The following is a 20,727-nucleotide window of genomic DNA, read 5'->3' on the forward strand; positions in this document are numbered from 1 at the left end:
TAAACTATTTATATTAATAATTTAGGCCACTAATTATTACAATTTGCCTATTAGAATAATAATTGCACCAGGACTTATGGACGTATCTTTATTTAATCCTTATGGCAACATTTGAAGTTAGGTGGCATTTTCTGTGCTTCACCAGTAAAGAAACAGGCTGAGTTGATTTCATTAGTCAGAGAGCTAATATGTGTATGCTAGGGACCTTGCTAAGAGGTTTATGTCCATTTCTTGTCTCAATTTCTTCTTAAAATGGCAATTACCTGATTTTACTAATGAGATTTGGTTTAGAAAAGTCAAGTCACAATTAGTAAACAGCAGAGTTGGAATTCCAATTCAGATTTCTGATCATTGTGTGCTGTTGAATAGTATTATATCTTTTGTATACTTAGATACCTTCCTATTTGATAAGACACATCTAATCAGAAACTTTGTTTCCTTACACCATGTTATACAATACAGAAGAAAAGAATTTATGGTATTAAATTAGAAATTATGAAATATTTACTACTGTGGTAATTATAAATAAAACGGGGTAAGCTTGAACAAATATGAAAGACGCACATTTTAACAAGAAAGTTCTGAGATTGTCAAAGTCCCTTTTATTTTTTAACCAGTCCAGAAAGATACTACTTCTACTACAAATATCAGAAATTACACTGGGGGGGATTTTGTGATTTTGGTGAAACTTAGGGACTTCGTGAAAAGGAAAAAAATTCTGTAAGATTATTTTTAGTTCTGGTCTGAAGTGAATAAGAAGAAGTACATTGTATATACTTCTCTTTTCAAAAAATTATGGATACATAATAGTTGTACATATTTATGGGATACATGTGATATTTTGATGCAAGCATACAATGTGTACTCATCAAATCAGGGTAACTGGAGTATCCATCACCTCAAGCATTTATCATTTCTTTGTGTTAGGAACATTCCAGTTCCACTCTTTTAGTTGTTTTGAAATATACAATAAATCATGGTTTAAAAAAAAAAAAAAGGTCTCTTTATTGTGCTGCCAAACCCTAGATCTTATTCCATCTAACTGTATTTTTGTACCTACTAATCATCCCTTCTTTATCCCTCCCTCCCCGCTACCCTTCCCAGCCTCTGGTAATACCATCACTTTATTCTGTGTCTCCATGAGTTCAGTTTTTTGTTTTGTTTTGTTTTTTTAGCTCCCATATATTGATGAGAACTATCATTTCTCATACTAGGCACGTTATAGTATTCCAGAGTCACCTTAAACATGCACAAATGTTAGCATTCATAGAAATCCTAAAGGTTTATATTTTAAGTAAGTAAAACAATGTGTGTAATAAAGTAAGTGTAGCAACAGCTAAGTGCTACCTTGACTGGCAAGAAACCAACCATAGATAAATCTGTTATTTTTGATAGAAGAACAGGGTATGGTCAAATTTAGTCTACTTGATACTCTGTTTCAACCTATTTAGTTCATCACATAAATCCTTCTCTCTCTAGATGGCAAATAATTTAGTTATCTTCTGACTTCTTTTATGGAAGATTTTATAGTAATAATAAAGTACTAAGCTGATTGCTTATAAGTAAACTCATTTCTGATTACTTTCTGTAAAAAGATTATATTATTTTGTTTCCCTATATGGTATAGTAAATGTGTCAAAGACAGAAGCAAAGTGTTAGAAATCCAGAGGAAGAACTAACAAATTTTAATAGTTTTCTAGTTTTATTTATATTAAGCAAGATAAAACAGACTTTGTACTGCAAACTGCGATACATGTAAGGCTAACACATGATTAAGAATGGCATAGGGAAACATCTGTACCTGGTCTTGGCTTTCTTGTGACTTCATCTTCCTCAGCTGTGTCCTTCATACCGAGGATGCCTGGACATTAGCAGCAGTTAAGTCTTAGGAGCTAAAATCAAGTAGAAGTACTCTAAGGAGAATCCTGTAAGCGAAGCTAAGAAACCTGTTCTTACTTCCTTAGGTGGATTGGTTGTAGCTTTCTAATAATCCTTGTACCTAGGATGCTGTTGATCATCTCTTCAGCCATTTAAAGTCCTTCTTGCTTCTCCCTTAGTATTCTGAGTCTTCCTCTGAGTACCAACCGGAACCCAGCCATAGATGGGGAAGGCAAAAGAAGACAAGAAGGGAGAATTAGGCTACAGTACAAAGACCATAGGGTTCTGGAGTCAGACCTCAGTCCAAATCTTACTTCCACCACTTCAGGCAAGTGACTTAATCAGTCTTCAGAGTGAACATGAAGTATCTAATAAAGGGTCTGAGCATAGTGATAAGGTTTTTTGACTTAATATTACTTCCTTCTTCTCTCAGTCATTTTCACTATGTAAATAGTAGGCATTCTTTAGCTCTGCCACTGATCTGCCATACCACAACTAGTCTGCTAAACCTCAAAAATTAAATGAATCTAAGCTGGGTGTAGTGGCTATACCTGTAGCACCAGCTACTTAGGAGGCAGAGGCAGGAGGATCACTTGTCCATAATTTGGGGGCTGTAAAGGGCCATTTGTGCTTATTAATAGCCACTGCACTCCAGCCTAGGCAATATAGCAAGACCCCATCTCTGAAAACAAAACAAAAAAATCTATATTGAAGGTCTGCAAACTTTTCCTGTAAAGAATCAGATAGTAAGTATTTTAAGATTCGCTGGCCCTTCAGTCTGTGTCATCACTACTCAACTCTCTTCATAAGGGCAAAAGCAGCTGTGGAATGATATGCAGACCAATGAGTGTGGCTATGTTCCAATATAATTATTTAGAAAAACAAGTGGTGGGCTAGATTTGGCCCCAAGCTATATAGTTTAACCTCTAATCTTTGTCTTTAAGCATTAAAGGTAGTTCCATTTTGAGATTCCATGGTCAAAATACAGTCCCCTTAAAAAAAAATAAGTGAAAAAGACCTCATTATGAGTTGGACAGTGAATGGAGTTACCAGATGATGCTTCCCAAAATTGATGACATATATTGTGGAGGAGAATGGTAGTATAAATTAAAGATCAGGTCCCACCAAACATTTAAAGAAATCACATTAACAGTGGTCAAAAGCTGGGTGTGGTGACTCACGCCTGTAATCCCAGTACTTTGGGAGGCTGAGGCAGGTGGTTCACTTGAGTCCAGGAGTTCAAGACCAGCCTGGCCAACATAGTGAAATCCTGTCTCTACTAAAAATTAGCTGGGTTTGGTGGTGCATGCCATAATCCAAGCTACTTGGGAGGCTGAGGCAGGTGAATCACTTGAGCCCAGGAAGCAGAGGTTGCAGTGAGCCAAGATCACACCACTGCACTCCACTGGGCCAACAGAGCAAGGCTCTGTCTCAAAAAACAAAAAGAAAGGTCAAATGACTAAGAAATGTTGAATTCTGTATTATTTATTTGGAAGATCATAATGCATTTTGGCATACATAAAATCTGTAAGGATTCTTCTGTAAAGATTTTGTTCAGCATAGTTTATCCCTGCCTCTACGCATATCCCAAAATTATTTAGTCACAGAACCCCTCACGTAACACTTAATGATATTGCTGGAACTACTTTTCAGAAGACAGTATTCTGAAACTATCTAGTTTAAATAGAGAAATTAAGAAAGGGAATTTAAGAAAGAGACTTTCACTGACTTGTAAAGATTATGCAGTTACTTGGTAACAGTTCTGGAAGCAGTACTTGAATCTTTTGTACAGATTGTACTTTTTTTAAAAAGTCCTTTTGCTTTTAGCTTTATTTAAACAAGAGAAAAAACTATTATTTGGAAGTAATTTTACTTACAGAAAAGTTGCAAGAAAAGGAGTAGTAAGTACATAGAGCATTCTCTACCCTTTACCCAGACACACTTGTTGTTAACACTGCCTCATTTGCTTTATTGTTCTCTTTCTTATATGTACACACATATTTTTTTCCCAAACCATTTAAGTTGCCTGCATTGTGGATCTTTACCCCTAAATAGTTTCATGGATGTTGGCTGGGCATGGTGGCTCACGCCTGTAATCCCAGCACTTTGGGCGGCCAAGGTGGGCAGATCACCTGAGGTCAGGAGTTGGAGACCAGCCTGGCCAAAATGGTGAAACTCTGTCTCTACTAAAAATACAAAAAAATTAGCCAGGCATGTTGGCACGCACCTGTAAATCTCAGCTACTCAGGAGGCTGAGGCAGGAGAGTTGCTTGAACCCAGGAGGTGGAGGTTGCTGTGAGCCGAGATCGCACCACTGCACTTCCAGCCCAGGTGACAGAGCAGGACTCTGTCTCAAAGAAAAAAGTATACATCTTTTCATGGATGTTTTCATCTTTTTTGATGTAGACATTTTTGAAGAATATAGTTTTGACTTTTTTAATAGAGTGACCCCATTTTAGGTTTGTCTGATGTTTTCTCATACTGAAGTTTTGCATTTCCAGCTGGAATATCACATAAGGGATATTGGGGACCCATGACATCACCTCTGGAGGCACACAGATGCATCTGCACCTCAGTGGTAATGGTAATTTTTACAATCTGGTGAAAGCATGGTCCAATTTCTCCACAGTATAGTTACTATATTTCCCTTCTAACAAATAAGCAATCTGTGGGGAATCTACATCCTTCTTGTTATTTTGTTATCTTCTGCCACTTCCAGTATGTGTGAGGCAGGTTGTTCATGGGTCATGGAATCCCTATCAGGAATTTTTTTTCCAGATTTTGGCTTGCTTAGTTTTCAGTTCAGTTTTCAAGTTTATAAAGATTGCAGTTGAATCTTTATGAAGATAGACATTTTTAAGTCACCTCTTCCTGTTTTTTATGTTACCATAGTATTACATAATCATTGTAGGAGACTTTCCAAAAGCGGGGTAGACATCCTAGTAGAATTGTAAAGAAGGGAGAAGGGTTATGGATGGAGTTAGAGTCAGGGAACAGTACATATAGGTGTTACTAGAAAGTTCTATTAGATGCTCATTCTAGGTGGAGTAGGAAATTCAGGGGAGAAAGTGGTCAGGTGTTGAACTGGAGGAATTATCTAGAGCTAGGTCATGAGGGCCTGTTTGCCAAGGCAAGTTTGAATTTCACCAGGGAGGCAATAAAGAACCAGAGATGAAGTGTGAGAGTGACTTGGTCAAACTCTTAGAAAGACCAGTGGAAAGTAATGTGATACTAGAGATTAGAAGGCTCCTTGCTGCATGAACTGTGGCCGTGGGATGGAGAAGTATTGAGTAATTTCTAGTCATAAAACCAATGAGAAATCTGTGCCTGACTTGGAAATGGGGAAATAAGAAGCAAGAGGGGGCTGGAAACATTGAGGCTTCTGACTTGGGTGACTGCATAGATGACAGTGCAACTTATTGACATAGGTCAGGAGGAGGAACAGATTTGGAGAGTCATGGAGTGGGGGTGTCGATGTTATGTGAGCAATGTCTGTGGAGCATATAGTAAGGTCTTTATATACATGTCTAGAGTTAAGAATTCTGAGCTAGAAATTAAGATTTAGAGTAATCACCAGCATCCAAATGGTAGTTGAAGCCATGATACTAGGTGAAGTTGCAAGGGCGTGTATATACAAGGGCTAAAGACTAAGCAGTGGGACAGATTTAGTTTGTGTTATTGATTATATAAGCACTTTTAGACATTTAAATTAGTTTATTGCTGCATAGGGCATTTTAGAAAAAAAAAAACTTTTGTATCTGTATTTTACTGGTCTCGGGGCTATTTTGGAAACATAGAAATCATTAGCATAAAGATTACAACAAAAAATAACAGTTTGGGGGGCCTTTTAAAATTTGATTTTGGGGAAATGATTCGATTAGATTGTGGCTTTTCTAAGCGTAGAAGGAGACTCTAATTTTATTCCCTTCACTCTTACATTGTCACACATCACAGTAGGCATGTAGGCTCTTAATATGTACAGCACAAACAGCCTAAGCCTAAAGGGATGCTAGGGGTACAAATAAGGACATGAGAGGACAGACCCAGAATGAAACTTCATGTCTGGGCCACCTGTGATCGTGCCAGTCACTTGACTTTACATCCTGTTAATTTTATAAGGAAAGTAGTAAATTGGCAATGATTCACACTGAAGAGAAATAACAGAACTGGACTATGTTATCTGTAAAGATCTTCCTTTTTGTATTTTATAAATTAATTTGAGTACTGAGCTTTAAGCGAGAGGATAGGTAGAGAGTAATAAACTTGTATCATTTATTTCTTGTGGAAAATAATAGATATTAAATTGCTCTTTTCCTTGCCAGATACTATCTCCTTAAACTGTTACCCTAAGTATTTCAGATACAAAAGTAAAATGTATTCGTTTTAATTTTTTCTTGTTTTCCTTTTTTTTTTTTTTTTTTTTTTTTTTGAGACGTAGTCTCGCTCTGTCACCCAGGCTGGAGTGCAGTGGCACGATCTTGGCCCACTGCAACCTCTGCCTCCCAGGCTCAAGCAATTCTCCTTCCTCAGCCTCCTGAGTAGTTGGGATTACAGCCATGTGCCACCACACCCAGCTAATTTTTTGTATTTTTTGTATTTTTAGTAGAGACAGGGTTTCCCTATGTTGGTCAGGCTGATCTCGAATTCCTGACCTCAAGTGATCCACCCGCCTCAGCCTCCCAAAGTGCTGGGATTACAGGTTTAATTTCTTCTTTGCCTTTATGAAATGTTATCTTTGTTTCTTTCTGAAGTCTATTCCAAATGGTAATAGTTTGTGGACCTTAAATAACTGGTGTGATTCATTGGCTCATTTATTTATTAAATAAGTATTTATTGGATACTTAGATGCTTTAGGCATGATTCTAGAGCTGGGATAAAGCAAAGCAAAAAATCTCCTACCTTCAAGGAACTTATATTCTGGTGAGAAGAAACTGTCAAGTGGTCTATAAAGAAGTGACAAGTGCTAGGGAAAAATAAAGCAGAGTTGGGGAACACAGTGTTCTGGGATTGAGCAAGATTTTACAATGAAGATTTTCAAACATTCAGTAAAAGTTTTCACAATTTACAGTGAGAATTTTCCCATGATATACCACTAGCTAGATGCTTCCATTTTATTATATTTGTTTTATCACCCATGTATCTATCTCTCCATCTTATTTTTTAAAGGCATTTAAAGTAAATTACATAGGAGTGCATGTTTTCCGAAATACTTCAGCGTGCATATCATTCATGAGAGTTCACTATTTGTTTACTGTTTCTTTCACTTGAGATAAAATTGACATGCAGTGAGATTCACAAGTAGTGGATATTGGCTAAATTTTGTCAAATTCATGTGTTTACGTAACCCAGCCCCCCATCAAGATAGAGAACATTACCATCATCCCAGAAAACTCTTTCATTCCCCTTCTCGGTCCCTGCCTTCACTTCCCAGAGGGAACTACTGTTATGATTTTGATTTTTTTATTCCTGTCATAGATTATTTTTGCCGGTTGAGAACTTCATTGATGTACTTTGCATGAAGCTATTTTTACTCCCTATAGTGTTGTTGAGATTTACCCATGTTGTTGCATGTATAAATAGTTTATTCTTTTTTATTGCTGAGTAGTAGTCTGCTGTATGGCTTTACCACAGTTTGTTCATCTGTCCTATTTTGGTGGACATTTGGGTGGCTTCCAGTTTGGGCCCATTATGAATAAAGCTCTTTGAATATTCTTACTCAGGTCTTTCTGTGGACTTGTGTTTTCCTTTCTCTTGAGTAAATTCTTAGGAGTGGACTTGCCGGGCTATGGATTGTGTGTGTTTGGTTTTACAGTTATCTATCAGCCTTTCCTCACTAACCGCGTATGAGAGTTCTAGTTATTCTTTATCCTCATCATCATGTGATGTTGTTAGTTTTTCCATTTTAGCCATTCTGCTGGGCATATAGAGGAATAACTGGTAAGGAATGATCTGATCAATCTGGGAAGATGACTTTTAAACAAAAATGTAAAGAAGGTGAGGGAGCAAGCTGATTCTTATAAGACTGACAAACAGCAAGGAATCCAGTATGACTAGAGCAGGGTGGGTGAAAAGGGGAATAGTAAACACCAGAGAGGTAACAAGGAAAGGGGAGTACAAATCATGTTGGACCTTGGAAGCAATTTTAAGGACTTTGTGATTTATTCTGGGTGAGATGGGAAATAAGTGTAAGATTTTGAATGGAAGAATGAGATGACCTGACTTGTATATTAACAGGATTGCTCTCACTATTCCGTGAAAAATAGATTAAGGTGCAGGCAGGGAACCAGTTAGAGGCGATTGTAACGAGTCAGGGAAGAGTTGGGTGTTTGGATTTAGAAAAACTGGGTGGTATTTGCTGGAGCAGTGTTCCTCCATAGAGTAGTTTGGGTTCTTAGAAATGTCTTTTGAAAGTAGGAGAGAAAATAATTCAGCTCAGGCCTTTTGTTCAACTAGCAATGGAGTCTCCCTCTACATGCATAAATATTCGGGGATTTAAACTTCTTAAGTAGCTTCTTACAGAATTAATCATCACTTATTTACACATACGGAATTTTGTATATTATTGCTTTTAATAAGCTGTTTTTAATTCAGTAACCAAAAAGCTCTAAATGTGGCCTTAATTGTTATGGCTAAGTGGTATGTTCATCATTTGCTTAAATAAAAATGTAAGGCCGGGCGCGGTGGCTCACGCCTGTAATTCCAGCACTTTGGGAGGCCGAGGCGGGCGGATCACAAGGTCAGGAGATCGAGACCACGGTGAAACCCCGTCTCTACTAAAAATACAAAAAATTAGCCGGGCGCGGTGGCGGGCGCCTGTAGTACCAGCTACTCAGGAGGCTGAGGCAGGAGAATGGCGTGAACCTGGGAGGCGGAGCTTGCAGTGAGCCGACATCGCGCCACTGCACTCCAGCCTGGGCGACAGAGCGAGACTCCGCCTCAAAAAATAAATAAATAAATAAATAAAAATGTAATGAATAAATGAATATAATTTAATCTTTGTTTAGGAATCTGCATAACATAACCTTGAATAGCTTTTTTTAGTTTGGTAATGTTTATTATAATTTATTATAGAACAAGTAGAAATGTCTTTTTTCATGTGTTTTATTTAGGTTGATCCTTTTCATCTTTCAGCAATGATACTTTATAAAATACCGAGTGCCTACAGTAAGCTAAAATATTATACTAGGCAATGAGTACATTACAAAGACAATATTATTTACTCCTCAACATTAAAAGATTTACAGCCCCCAAATAGTACATGAGAATACATCTTTTGAAGGAAAAGATGCAAAGGCAAGTTAGACATGGTCTCTACTCTTAAAGAGCTCACATTTTGGAGATCAGTATGTAAACAGAAATAGTGACAGCACAGTGCCTCTAAGTATAAAATGTAGTATTGCAGAATCACAAATGAGAGAGAAATTTTTCCTAGGAGAGGTAGAGAAAAGATCATTTTGAACCAGACTTTGAAGATCAAGTGGGAATTTCCCATGGTGAGGTGAGAGCATGAGGAATGGCGATAGCAGCAGAGATACCCACCCATGTGAACAAAGGAACAGAGCAGATGTTTATGACACATTATAGCAAAAGCTATGCCTTCAGATAGGCTTTATCTACAGACAGCTAATGTCACTCTTATTTAATAAAAAATATTTCTGGCTTCTTAATATTAATGATATGCCCTGTTTAGAGCAGGCTTACCCTTTTGTATTAGCTACTCATGCGTTTAACAGAGACTGTAGAAAGCCACTTGAAAAGGCAATGTTTTTCATGGTGTAAGCAAAAGTAATGAAGAGGGAGCATTTCTTGCTGGAGAGAAGAGAAGGAGATGGGTAAGGAAAACATATTTTGTAAATAATAAAAATACATAGCAGGGTGACTTGCTGGACTTGGAGTCAGATGTTGAAGCTAAAATTCACACTTGGGTCTCTAAAGCCTGTGCTCTTCTATTGCAGTAGGCAGGCTGAAGTAACAAAAGTGAATACTTTCAGACCTGGGTGCCGTGATAGCAAAGCTCATGACATGAAAGTATGCCTCTGAATTTTCTAAAGATTGTTTTTTATTGTTTTCTCATCCTCTTTTTATTGTTCATATTGCTATGTATAGAAAACTTATCTATGATTACTTTCAGCCCAAGAGGCTTTTAAGCTATGCTTAATTATAAGCTATGGTTCATCTGATTCCAATTCCATTTTTGTAAGATTGCATATTAAATATTTCTTTAAATTATTTAACTTTATTTCCTTTGTTCACTTTAAAATCAGGCTGATTTGAGAGTTTATGCCTCTGTACAATGAAAAATTGGAATTGATCTTGGTGTTACATCAATTAACAGTGAAATCACACCTGAACCTAATTATCGTAAATATTTTATAATTAAAGAAATTTTACCCATCAAACATGTTATAAATAGTAAGTGGTCTTCAAACATAGCTATTCCCTCTATTCCCTCTTTTTTTTTGAGACAGAGTCTTGCTGTGTCGCCTAGGCTAGAGTGCAGTGGCACGATTTTGGCTCACTGCAGCCTCGGTCTCCTGGGTTCAAGCGATTCTCCTGCCTCAGCCTTCATAGTAGCTGAGATTACAGGCACCCGCCACCATGCCCAGCTAATTTTTGTATTTTTAGTAGAGGCGGGGTGTCACCACATTGGCCAGGCTGGTCTCAAACTCCTAACCTCAGGTGACTCTCCTGCCTCAGCCTCCCAAAATGCTGGGATTACAGGCATGAGCCACCGTGCCCAGCCTACTCCCTCTTCTTAAAACAATGTTTCACTTAACTCCTGTTCCTGCAAATATTAGCTTAAATGTCACTTTCTCCACTGGTAAAGCGATAGTCTCAGAAATGTTTCCTGTTTATATTTCTCTAAACATATTGTACTTTTCCTTCATAGTACTTTACTACACTGTACAATTTTTAGATTTCATTAGTATCTGTCCTTCCTGTTAGAGTGTAACCTCTGCAATGTCATGTAGAGCATGTCTCTCTTATTTGCCATTATGTCCCAGTGCCAGGCACATAATGGTTAGCACTCAGTAAATTTAGACTAAGTTAATTAATGAACAGAATTAAGTCTGGATGTTCTGCCCTGTATCTCTGGTTTTTGTTTTATACCAGCATTTCCCAAACTGCATTTCAAAAGTTTTCTATCAACTATTAGTGGATAATTTCTGAAAAAAATGATTCCCTTGTCATTGGTTTGGAATGGCTGTATCCTCCTTTATTAAGAACTACAGTTTACGTTACCATGCTGAACGCTCTCAGAAGTCCTTAAAAAAAAAAAAGCTAGGCCGGGCGCGGTGGCTCAAGCCTGTAATCCCAGCACTTTGGGAGGCCGAGATGGGCGGATCACGAGGTCAGGAGATCGAGACCATCCTGGCTAACACGGTGAAACCCCGTCTCTACTAAGAAATACAAAAAATAGCCGGGCGAGGTGGCAGCGCCTGTAGTCCCAGCTACTCGGGAGGCTGAGGCCGGAGAATGGCGTGAACCCGGGAGGCGGAGCTTGCAGTGAGCTGAGATCCGGCCACTGCACTCCAGCCTGGGCGACAGCGCGAGACTCCGTCTCAAAAAAAAAAAAAACAACTAAGTTTCAAACCCAGCCTTCTCTACACTTAAATTATCAAACTTCTCATTAGACTACCTATTAATAATTTGAAATTAGTACTTCAGTGAAACAGCTTGGAATATCATTGTAATTTGTACTTGCATAATCTCAGATATTTAGTCAAGGCATTAAATATCTGTTGAATGAAATACAGAACTCATTTCCTAATTTATTTTGTTTCTTGTCTTTATTGTTTTGCATCTTCTTCCTACTGAAACAAAAAAAAAAAAATCCCATTTTCACTTATTTAATGTTATTTTGTGGAAATAGGTGTATATAGCTTTGGGTTTTAAAAATATTTTTTAAAACTGTGTGTGTGTGTGTGTGTGTGTGTGTGCGCGCGCACACATGTAATCATTTAAGCACTCCGCTTTGTTCTAAACACTGTTTTAGGGTGGTGATAACAGCAGTGGACAAAATAGACAAATCCCTTCCTTATGTTGCTTAGATTGCGGGTGGAGGTGGAGGGAGAGGTGGTTAATGGTAGTAAACAAACCAATTATATGGCATTATCAGAGGATGGCACATGCTATGAAAAAATCAAGGTAGGGAATAAAGGAATATAGGGATGATTGAGATATATATCTATATTTTAGATTGTTTTCTATATAGATAGTTGTGTCTTTTTCCTTAAAAACTGTTTAAATATCTTGAACATAGAATTTTCAGGTATCTCTTTAATTGATGGTTTGTGCATCTCATTAAATGTCATTCAGAACTATTTAAGGGCTACATATAAAAGTATGGTCTATTTACTACATAGCAGCCAAGGTGCTCTTGTAAAACCCTGCAGCCACTATTGCTCTTAGAAAAAGGACAAATCCTTGATGTGACCCCTAAGACTCTGCATGATCTGCTTGACTCCTTGTACATAAGACTGTCGCTCACCACCTCACTCACTATGCTTCAGCCTCACTGGCCTTCTCTGTTTGGTCTCCTTGTCTTAGGCTCCTGGTGTACACAGTAATCCCCCCTCATCCATGGTTTTGCTTTCTGCAGGTTCAGTCACCTACAGTCAACTGCAGTCTGAAAATATTAAATGAAAAATTCCAGAAATGATTTTTAAGTTAAAATGAGTTTTTAAAAACTTTTTAAATTAGTTTTCAGTAGTAGCCTAACACTACATCACAGTGCCTACCTTACTCACCTCACTTCATCACATCATGGAGGCATTTTATCATCTCACATCACAAGAAGAATGGTGAATGCAGTTTATTTTGAGAGACTACGTTCACATAACCTATCACAGTATATTGTTGTATTTGTTCTATTATTGTTACTTGTTGTGCCTAGTTCATAAATTAAGCTTTGTCATAGGTGTGTACGTCTAGGAAAAATATAGCATACATAGGGTTTAATAGTGGTTTCAGCCATCCACTGAGATTGTCCTGAACTTTAACCCCTGTGGATAAGGGAGAACTGCCGTACTTGGGGAGGGAGTAAATATGAATAGTAGAAGGTAATGATTATTTCAGCTGTTGAGGAAGGAAGGTTTTTGTTTTTTAAGCCTTAGAAGAACCTAACCATATTTGCTTTACATTATATACATCCCTGACCCGTAGTGCCCTCATCTTTATCCAACCTTTCATTATAAAAATTTTCAAATTTATAGGAAAGTTGAAATAGTAGTAGGGTAACCATCTATATACCTTCAACCCAGATTCTACAATATTTGTAGTATTTTTTCTTGTTCTTTTTTTAAATTTTTTTATTTTTTGAGACGGAGTCTCGCTCTGTCGCCCAGGCTAGAGTGCAGTGGCACAATCTTGGCTAACTGCAAGCTCCGCCTCCCGCGTTCACGCCATTCTCCTGCCTCAGCCTCCCTGGTAGCTGGGACTACAGGCGCCCGCCACCATACCCAGCTAATTTTTTTTGTATTTTTAGTAGAGACAGGGTTTCACTGTGTTAGCCAGGATGGTCTCGATCTCCTGACCTCGTGATCCGCCCGCCTTGACCTCCCAAAGTGCTGGGACCACAGGCATGAGCCACCGTGCCTGGCTGGTTTTTTCTTATTCTTTAAATCCCGTTTTCTGAACCATTTGAAAGTATGTTGCACACATCATGACACTTCACCCCTAAATGCCATTTATAAAATGGAGATTGTTTTATTCACTGTTAAAGATAGGAGGTAATTGTGTGAAATTTTTATTTATTTATTTATTTTTCTGAGACAGAGTTTTGCTCTTTTGCCCAGGTTGGAGTGCAGTGGTGTGGTCTCTGCTTACTGCAACCTCTGTCTCCCAGGTTCAAATGATTCTCCTGCCTCAGCCTCCCGAGTAGCTGGGACTACAGGTGCCTGCCACCACACCTGGCTAATTTTTGTATTTTTATTAGAGACAGGGTTTTACTATGTTGGCCAGGCTGGTCTTGAACTCCTGACCTCAGGTGATCCACCCACCTCGGCCTCCCAAAGTGCTGGGATTACAGACATGAACCACCACGCCCGGCCTATGTGAAATATTTTATACAAGAAAACTACAAATAAGATTTTTTAAAGCAGTGAGTAATCACTATAATATTGATACACAAAATTTTGGTTTCACAGTTATGAAAAATGGATATAACATAAAGGAAGTTTTTTCTACAGATCACTGTTCATATAAGAGGATATAAATGGTTACTAAGTGTATGAAGAACTTCAGCTTCTCTAATAGTGAAAGATATAGACTAACTACCATGCATTCGGTACTGGTACATCTTGGGCATGTTGACCACAATCCCACATGGTAGGTATGTAATACACATATGCAAATAATAAAACTCTTGCTGGAAAAGAAGAAATAATTTATCCCAAGTCCCAAAGTCATAGAGTTAGTAAACTGTGGAGCCGACATTCAAATACCAGGGAACTCTTGATTACAAAATCCATGTTCTTTATTTTAATTTTTCTTTTTTTCTTTTTTTGAGACAGTATCTCACTCTGTCACCCAGGCTAGAGTGCAGTGACGCAATCTCAGCTCACTACAACCTCTGTCTCCTGGGTTCAAGTGATTCTCTTGCCTCAGCCTCCTGAGTAGCTGAAACTACAGGTGTGCACCACGATACCTGGCTAATTTTTGTATTTTTAGTAGAGACGGGGTTTCACCGTGTTGACCAGGTTGGTCTTGAACTCCTGACCTCAACCCATATGACCTCCTTGGCTTCCCAAAGTGCTGGGATTACAGGTGTCAGCCACCACACCTGGCCAAAGCCCATGTTCTTAACCACTATACGGTATTGCTTGTAAAAATCAGAACTCCTTAGGGGTCATGTTTTATACCTAAAGAATTAAATTTATTACGGTTTACTTGAAACAAATAAATGAGAAACCTGATAAGAAAAAGTATGAGTGGGAAATTACCATACTGGATAATAAAATGCAGTATGAGGCTACCTTGTTCTATTTATTTATTTTTTTGTTGTTGTTGGCTTTTTTTTTTTTTCCCCAGAGACAGGATGTCGCTATGTTGCCCAGACTGGTCTTGAACTCCTGGGCTCAAGTGATCCACCTGCCTCGGCCTCCCAAAGTGCTGGGATTACAGGCGTGAGCCACCGTGCCCAGCCCAAGGCTACATTGTTTAAAATACATTAAATACTGGCATAGGAGAGAGTTGAGTAGAATGGGAAAAGAAAAGAAAAGAAAAAAAAGCTTGAAAATACTCCCTGTTGCAAGTGAAATGTGTTTTATAATATAGAGAATTTTTTAAATTTTTTATTGTGGGTGCATAATAGGTATAGATATTTAAGGAGTGCATGTGATGTTTTGATAGGGGCATACAATGTGTAATAATCACATCAGGGTTATTGAGATGTACAACACTTCAGCATTTATCATTTCTTTGTTTTAGGAACTTTCCAATTCTACTCTTAGTTATTTTAAAATAATGTAATAAATTATTGTCGGTTGTCATCATGCTGCTGTGCTATCAAATACTATTCAAATTTTATTCATTCTATCTCACTATATTTTTCTACCCATTAACCATCCCCACTTTTTCTGCCCCTCCCTAGTACCCTTCTATTGTTTTAATGAACAATTGAGTTCAATTGTGTTAATTTTTAGCTCCCACACAATGAGCGAGAACGTGCAAAATTTTTCTTTCTGTGCCTTATTTCACTTAACATAATGTCCTCCAGTTCCATCCATGTTGTTGCAAATGATAGGTGTTTTCATTCTGTTTTATGGCTGAATAATATTCCATTGTGTGTAGTTCCACATTTCATTTATCCATTTATCTGTTGATAGACATTTAGGTTGATTCCAAATCTTGGCTATTGTGAAAAGTACTGCAGTAAAAATGAGAGTGCAGATACCTCTTTGATATACTGATTTTCATTCTTTCGGGTATATATCTAGCAGTGAGATTGCTGAATTGTATGGTAGTTCTATTTTTTAGATCCTTGAGTGACTTCCATTCTGTTTTCCATAGTGGCTGTACTAATTTACATTCTCACCAACACTGTGAGGATTCCTAATGGAATGTTTTTAAGATTAAGGAGAATAGATTATTTTATGCATGACATTAGGACAGATGGCTCACTATTTGGGGGAAAAAGGTAGATCTTTGTTTCTCCTTATAGAAAAATTACAGATGTAAAAATAAACTATTAAAAGGGGTAAAAACCTGATGAGGGTGAATTTGTTTCATAATCTTGAGGTGGGAGGATGTGGTAGTATGTGAAGTATTCATTTTCTGACCAACTAATAATCTCAGACATTGGCGTATTCATTTTTTTTTTTTTTTTTGAGACGGAGTGTTGCTCAGATACCCAGGCTGGAGTGCAGTGATGCAGTCTTGGTTCACTGAAACCTCCGCCTCCCAGATGCAAGCGATTCTCCTGCTTTGGCCTCTTGGGTAGCTGAGATTACAGGCCCACGCCATCACACCCGGCTAATTTTTGTATTTTTGTATTTTTAGTAGAGATGGGGTTTCACCATGTTGGCCAGGCTGGTCTCAAACTCCTGGGCTCAAGTGAGTTTAAGCCTCCCAAAAGTGCTGAGATTACAGGCATGAGCCACCTCATCCAGCCGGCATTGGCACATTCTGTTCTCAACTACAACTACCCTCTTATTTGGACTAGGTGCCAGATATCAGAACTAGTTAAACAAAATAAACGAATGCTTGAATGCTATGTTCTAAAGGCATCACCAGGAGTAAGACAGATTTGCAAAAGTCCAAAAGGTAAAACATCTAACTTATATGTTCACTTACACATATAAATTAAGGGTTAAGAGATTAAGGGTTGTGATATGGGAACAAAAAGCAAACTATGAATCACATGTCTTGCTTCCCTACTCTTTCCTTGAGTTTGGTGTGTGTGTGCTAAGAATATTTCTCTTGACATTTGAGGATATCTGAGAGTTCAAGAGTATGCGTGTAACTGACTTATACTGGGGTTGGCAAAAATGCCCTCTGTCAGTGGGCCAGTAAATATGCCAGTAGACTACCAAAGTAGAAGAAGATAGAATTAGCTGTTTAGTAACACTGTTCTCCCCACCCTACATACACACATACAGACCTAGTTTCTACCAGCTCCCAGGAGTCATTAGGCATCATGAGGGTTTAGAATCAAAAATCAAATTGAATATGAATAAGAAAAACCCAACACTTTTGAAAATGAGCAAAGAAGAGCAATATTTGAAAGAAAAGAATCTTCACTATCATTTGTAAAGAAATTAACCTAAAGTAACGAGATGGGCAAAAAGTTTTAAACTCAAAAGGAATATTGAGAAATAGTTACTTAAGGAATGAAGAATATGTGTTGTTACAACCTTAGATATACCCTTTGAGCATTTCCATTCGTACTTGTCCTACAGATGCTTTCACAAGTCCACAAAGATATCTTGTACATAATAATACATGAGTGGTTCTTTGTAGCACTTAGGAGATGGTAGGCATTTAGTTTGTTGCCAGAGTTTTTTTCCTACCAATTTGTATCTGGTTAAATAAATTTGGTTAAGTCCATATAGTGGAATATAATGCAGCTATTATAAGGAATGTAGTAGAAGTATTGGTATGGAAAGATCGCCAGGTTATATCAAGTAAACCAAAGCTATGGATAAAGTTCTATATTGTGTATATCTTATATCTATTTATATAGGAATATATATATTCCTTTACATATTTAAATATGCACACATTTGTGTATACATTAAAATACTGGGAAGAATATATGCATTCTTAATGGGCTACCTATGAAGACTGGAACTTTCCATACTATTAGAATGTTTTTTATCCATGAACTTGTGTGTGTGTGTGTGTGTGTGTGTTTGAATTTAATAAGGTATATACCAAAATTCAGTGTTGACAGTCCTGGATGAGACTAATACCTTTATATGGCAGTTGGTAGTATCACAAACTAGGAAAAGCTTTCTGTGTGATGGCTAAACCAAAACTTATTTTGAGCACCTGTTATGTGCCAGGCATTATACTAAACATTTTACTCACATTTATCTTACTTAAATCTCCAACTCTATACAGTAGATTCTTTTTTTCTCTTACTGGAGGAAATAGATTTAGAAGACTGATTTCTTGCTGGGAGTCACAAACTGTTTCAGTATCGGAGTTGGATTCTAATCCAGTCAGCCCGAGTCCAGAGAATGTGCTTTCTGCCCCTACACATACTCTGCAGCAGCTCAGAAAGAGTGTATGAAAGGTTGTCATTTCAGACAAAAGACCAGGATTTGAGTCTGTCAGTTTCAACTCAAAATGGAGATAACCTCTGCCCTTCTTTGAAGAAATCATATTTAGTTGATTTGTATTCAAATACCTTCTACATTCATGATGTATTATATGAATAAGAGATTTGGATCAATAAAATATTTTTAACCATAGCCCACTTTCTTTATATAACAAGTTCAAATGTTTTAACTCCTCCACATCTCATCTGTAAAATGCAAGCTTTGTTTTTGTCAACTGTTTTGTATCTCTTTATATAACTCTCAGTTTTGGCAATTCATTTTGCTATATTGAGGAAATATTCAGTGTTTCTGACACTTTTTTTTGTTTCTACCTAAACTGATTTTATCACTAGTTGTATCGTGTTAACAACATGCTTTTAAGACCTACTAGTAGAATCTCTCTATTTTAAAAACAAATGAGCAAAAGAAAACTTTGTAGGTCTAGGTCATCTGTTTGCTACTTTTTAAAAATACAGGAGCTTACCTGTTTTTTCTTCTTTTTAGGAACATCATCTTCAGCGGGCTATTTCAGCACAGCAGGTGTATGGCGAGAAGAGGGATAATATGGTTATACCAGTCCCAGAGGCAGAAAGTAATATTGCTTACTATGAATCTATATATCCTGGGGAATTTAAGATGCCAAAGCAGCTCATTCACATACAGCGTAAGTAATGATTCTCTTAATGATTGTATTTTATTTATTTCTCTTATTATGTGTAAGTTGACAGATTTTTATCTCTTCAGGAACATTTTTCTTATTTGTTTCATTGACCAGTATCAGCTTAAGAGTTATTAGAGCGCATTTTCAACTTGTAAAATGGTATTTGAGATATCTGACAAGAAAAGATAGCATTTATTATTCTACATTTTTTGTTTCATCCCAGCATACAATCTTACGCTGCTTCAGTCAAGTAGGATGCGGGGGGGGGGAACAAAACTCAGATATAGAAATAGTTTTCTTGCTGTTCAGAATTAATAATATCAATAGTCTTAAAGAACTTCCTGCCGGGCGCGGTGGCTCAAGCCTGTAATCCCAGCACTTTGGGAGGCCGAGGCGGGCGGATCACGAGGTCAGGAGATCGGTGACCATCCTGGCTATCACGGGGTCCCTTGCCCTACTAAAATAATACAAAACCAGCCGGCAGCAGGGCGGGATACCCGGTAGTCCCAGCTACTGGAGGCCGGGAGGTGGAGAATGGCGTAAACCCGGGAGGAGTTGCAGTGAGCCGAGACTGCTCACCGCACCCAGCCTGGGTGACGGGAGCAACACCTGTCCTCGCTAAAAGGGACTTCCTGTTGTAAAGTGAGCAAGACTTTCTGTACAGGGTCAGATTGTAACTACTGTAGGCTTTGTGGGTCATTCAGTCTGTCACAACTATTCAGTTCTGCTGTTGCAGTGTAAAATCAGCTAAAGAGAATACAAAAATGAATGAACATGGCTGTGTTGCAATAAAACTTTACTGATAAAAACAGATTGGCCCATGGGCCATAGCTTGCCTGCCAAACCCAGATCTGTTTTTTCTAGTAGAGTGATGCTAATTTTTAAAATTTCGTGGTCTGATTGGGAACTTATTTCACTTAATAGTGATAAGTTCTTTATAAGAAATGATCGTTTGTGTGTGACATTTGGTGATGAATAGCTGTGAGAGCTTTTACTCAATCTCCAATTAATTAACAACTTAAAAACAAATAATTGAAAGGTTGGTAAGATAAAATTCCTGCAGCTTTCGTTGTCTTGTTAATCTTTATGATCAAGAGGTTTTTTTTTTTTTTTCTTGTTTTTAAGACGGAGTTTCACTCTTGTTGCCTGGGCTAGAGTGCAATGGCACGATCTCAGCTCACTGCAACCTCTGCCTCCTGGGTTCAAGGGATTCTCCTGCCTCAGTCTCCTGAGTAGTTGGGATTACAGGCACGTGCCACCACGCCCAGCTAATTTTGTATTTTTAGTAGAGACAGGGTTTCTGCATGTTGGTCAGGCTGCTCTCCAACTCAGGTGATCTGCCCGCCTCGGCCTCCCAAAGTGCTGGGATTGCAGTCATGAGCCACCGTGTCTGGCCTGATCAAGAGGTTTCTCTAGGGGACCATCTAAATGTTTTTTTTAAGGACAATATAAACCTATGTTGTTTTTATTGTTCCTTGCAAGCACCTTGAGAAACCAATTTTAACTAGTTTACTTGTGCAGTCACATGTTTTGTTAAATTTAAGAGACAGACACAGACATTATAAACAAATGTGATAGATATTAGAACCTAAAAAGTTGTTTTCCAGAAAATCATGTCAAGGTGGATTTGAAAGCTAAGGATCTGATCTTCCCCATGTATGTTAACTGGAACCAAATCATTCTGTTCTGCTGCCACAACTTATGTTATCTTATAAATGCATGCTTTTAGCTTAAAGCAAGGTTGAGTAAACTAAGATAAAATTATACTAATTTACATTATCATTATGAGAAAAAAATTAATACATGTCTTAAAGATGGCTTACTTATTGATGATCAAAATCTATAAAATACATTTGACTGATAACTAGTGGATTATATGTGGTCAGTAAAGTCAAAAGGTACTATATTGAGAAAGGAATTGAC

General features: G+C 37.8%; 1 protein-coding gene across 8 annotated transcripts in view; it reads left to right on the top strand.

Annotated features, from left to right (window-relative positions):
- Window positions 1-20,727, top strand: part of EPC1 (enhancer of polycomb homolog 1) — a 113,871-nt gene that overhangs the window by 56,893 nt on the left and 36,251 nt on the right. For all 8 annotated transcript variants that reach the window (XM_031652411.1, XM_031652413.1, XM_031652412.1 and 5 more), the window contains one exon: window positions 18,648-18,807. In XM_031652411.1, coding sequence (XP_031508271.1) covers window positions 18,648-18,807 — 160 coding nt within the window. The remainder of the gene's footprint in view (window positions 1-18,647; window positions 18,808-20,727) is intronic.

Source organism: Papio anubis, chromosome 11 (assembly GCF_008728515.1).
Source record: "Papio anubis isolate 15944 chromosome 11, Panubis1.0, whole genome shotgun sequence".
In the NCBI taxonomy this organism is placed as follows: Eukaryota; Metazoa; Chordata; class Mammalia; order Primates; family Cercopithecidae; genus Papio; species Papio anubis.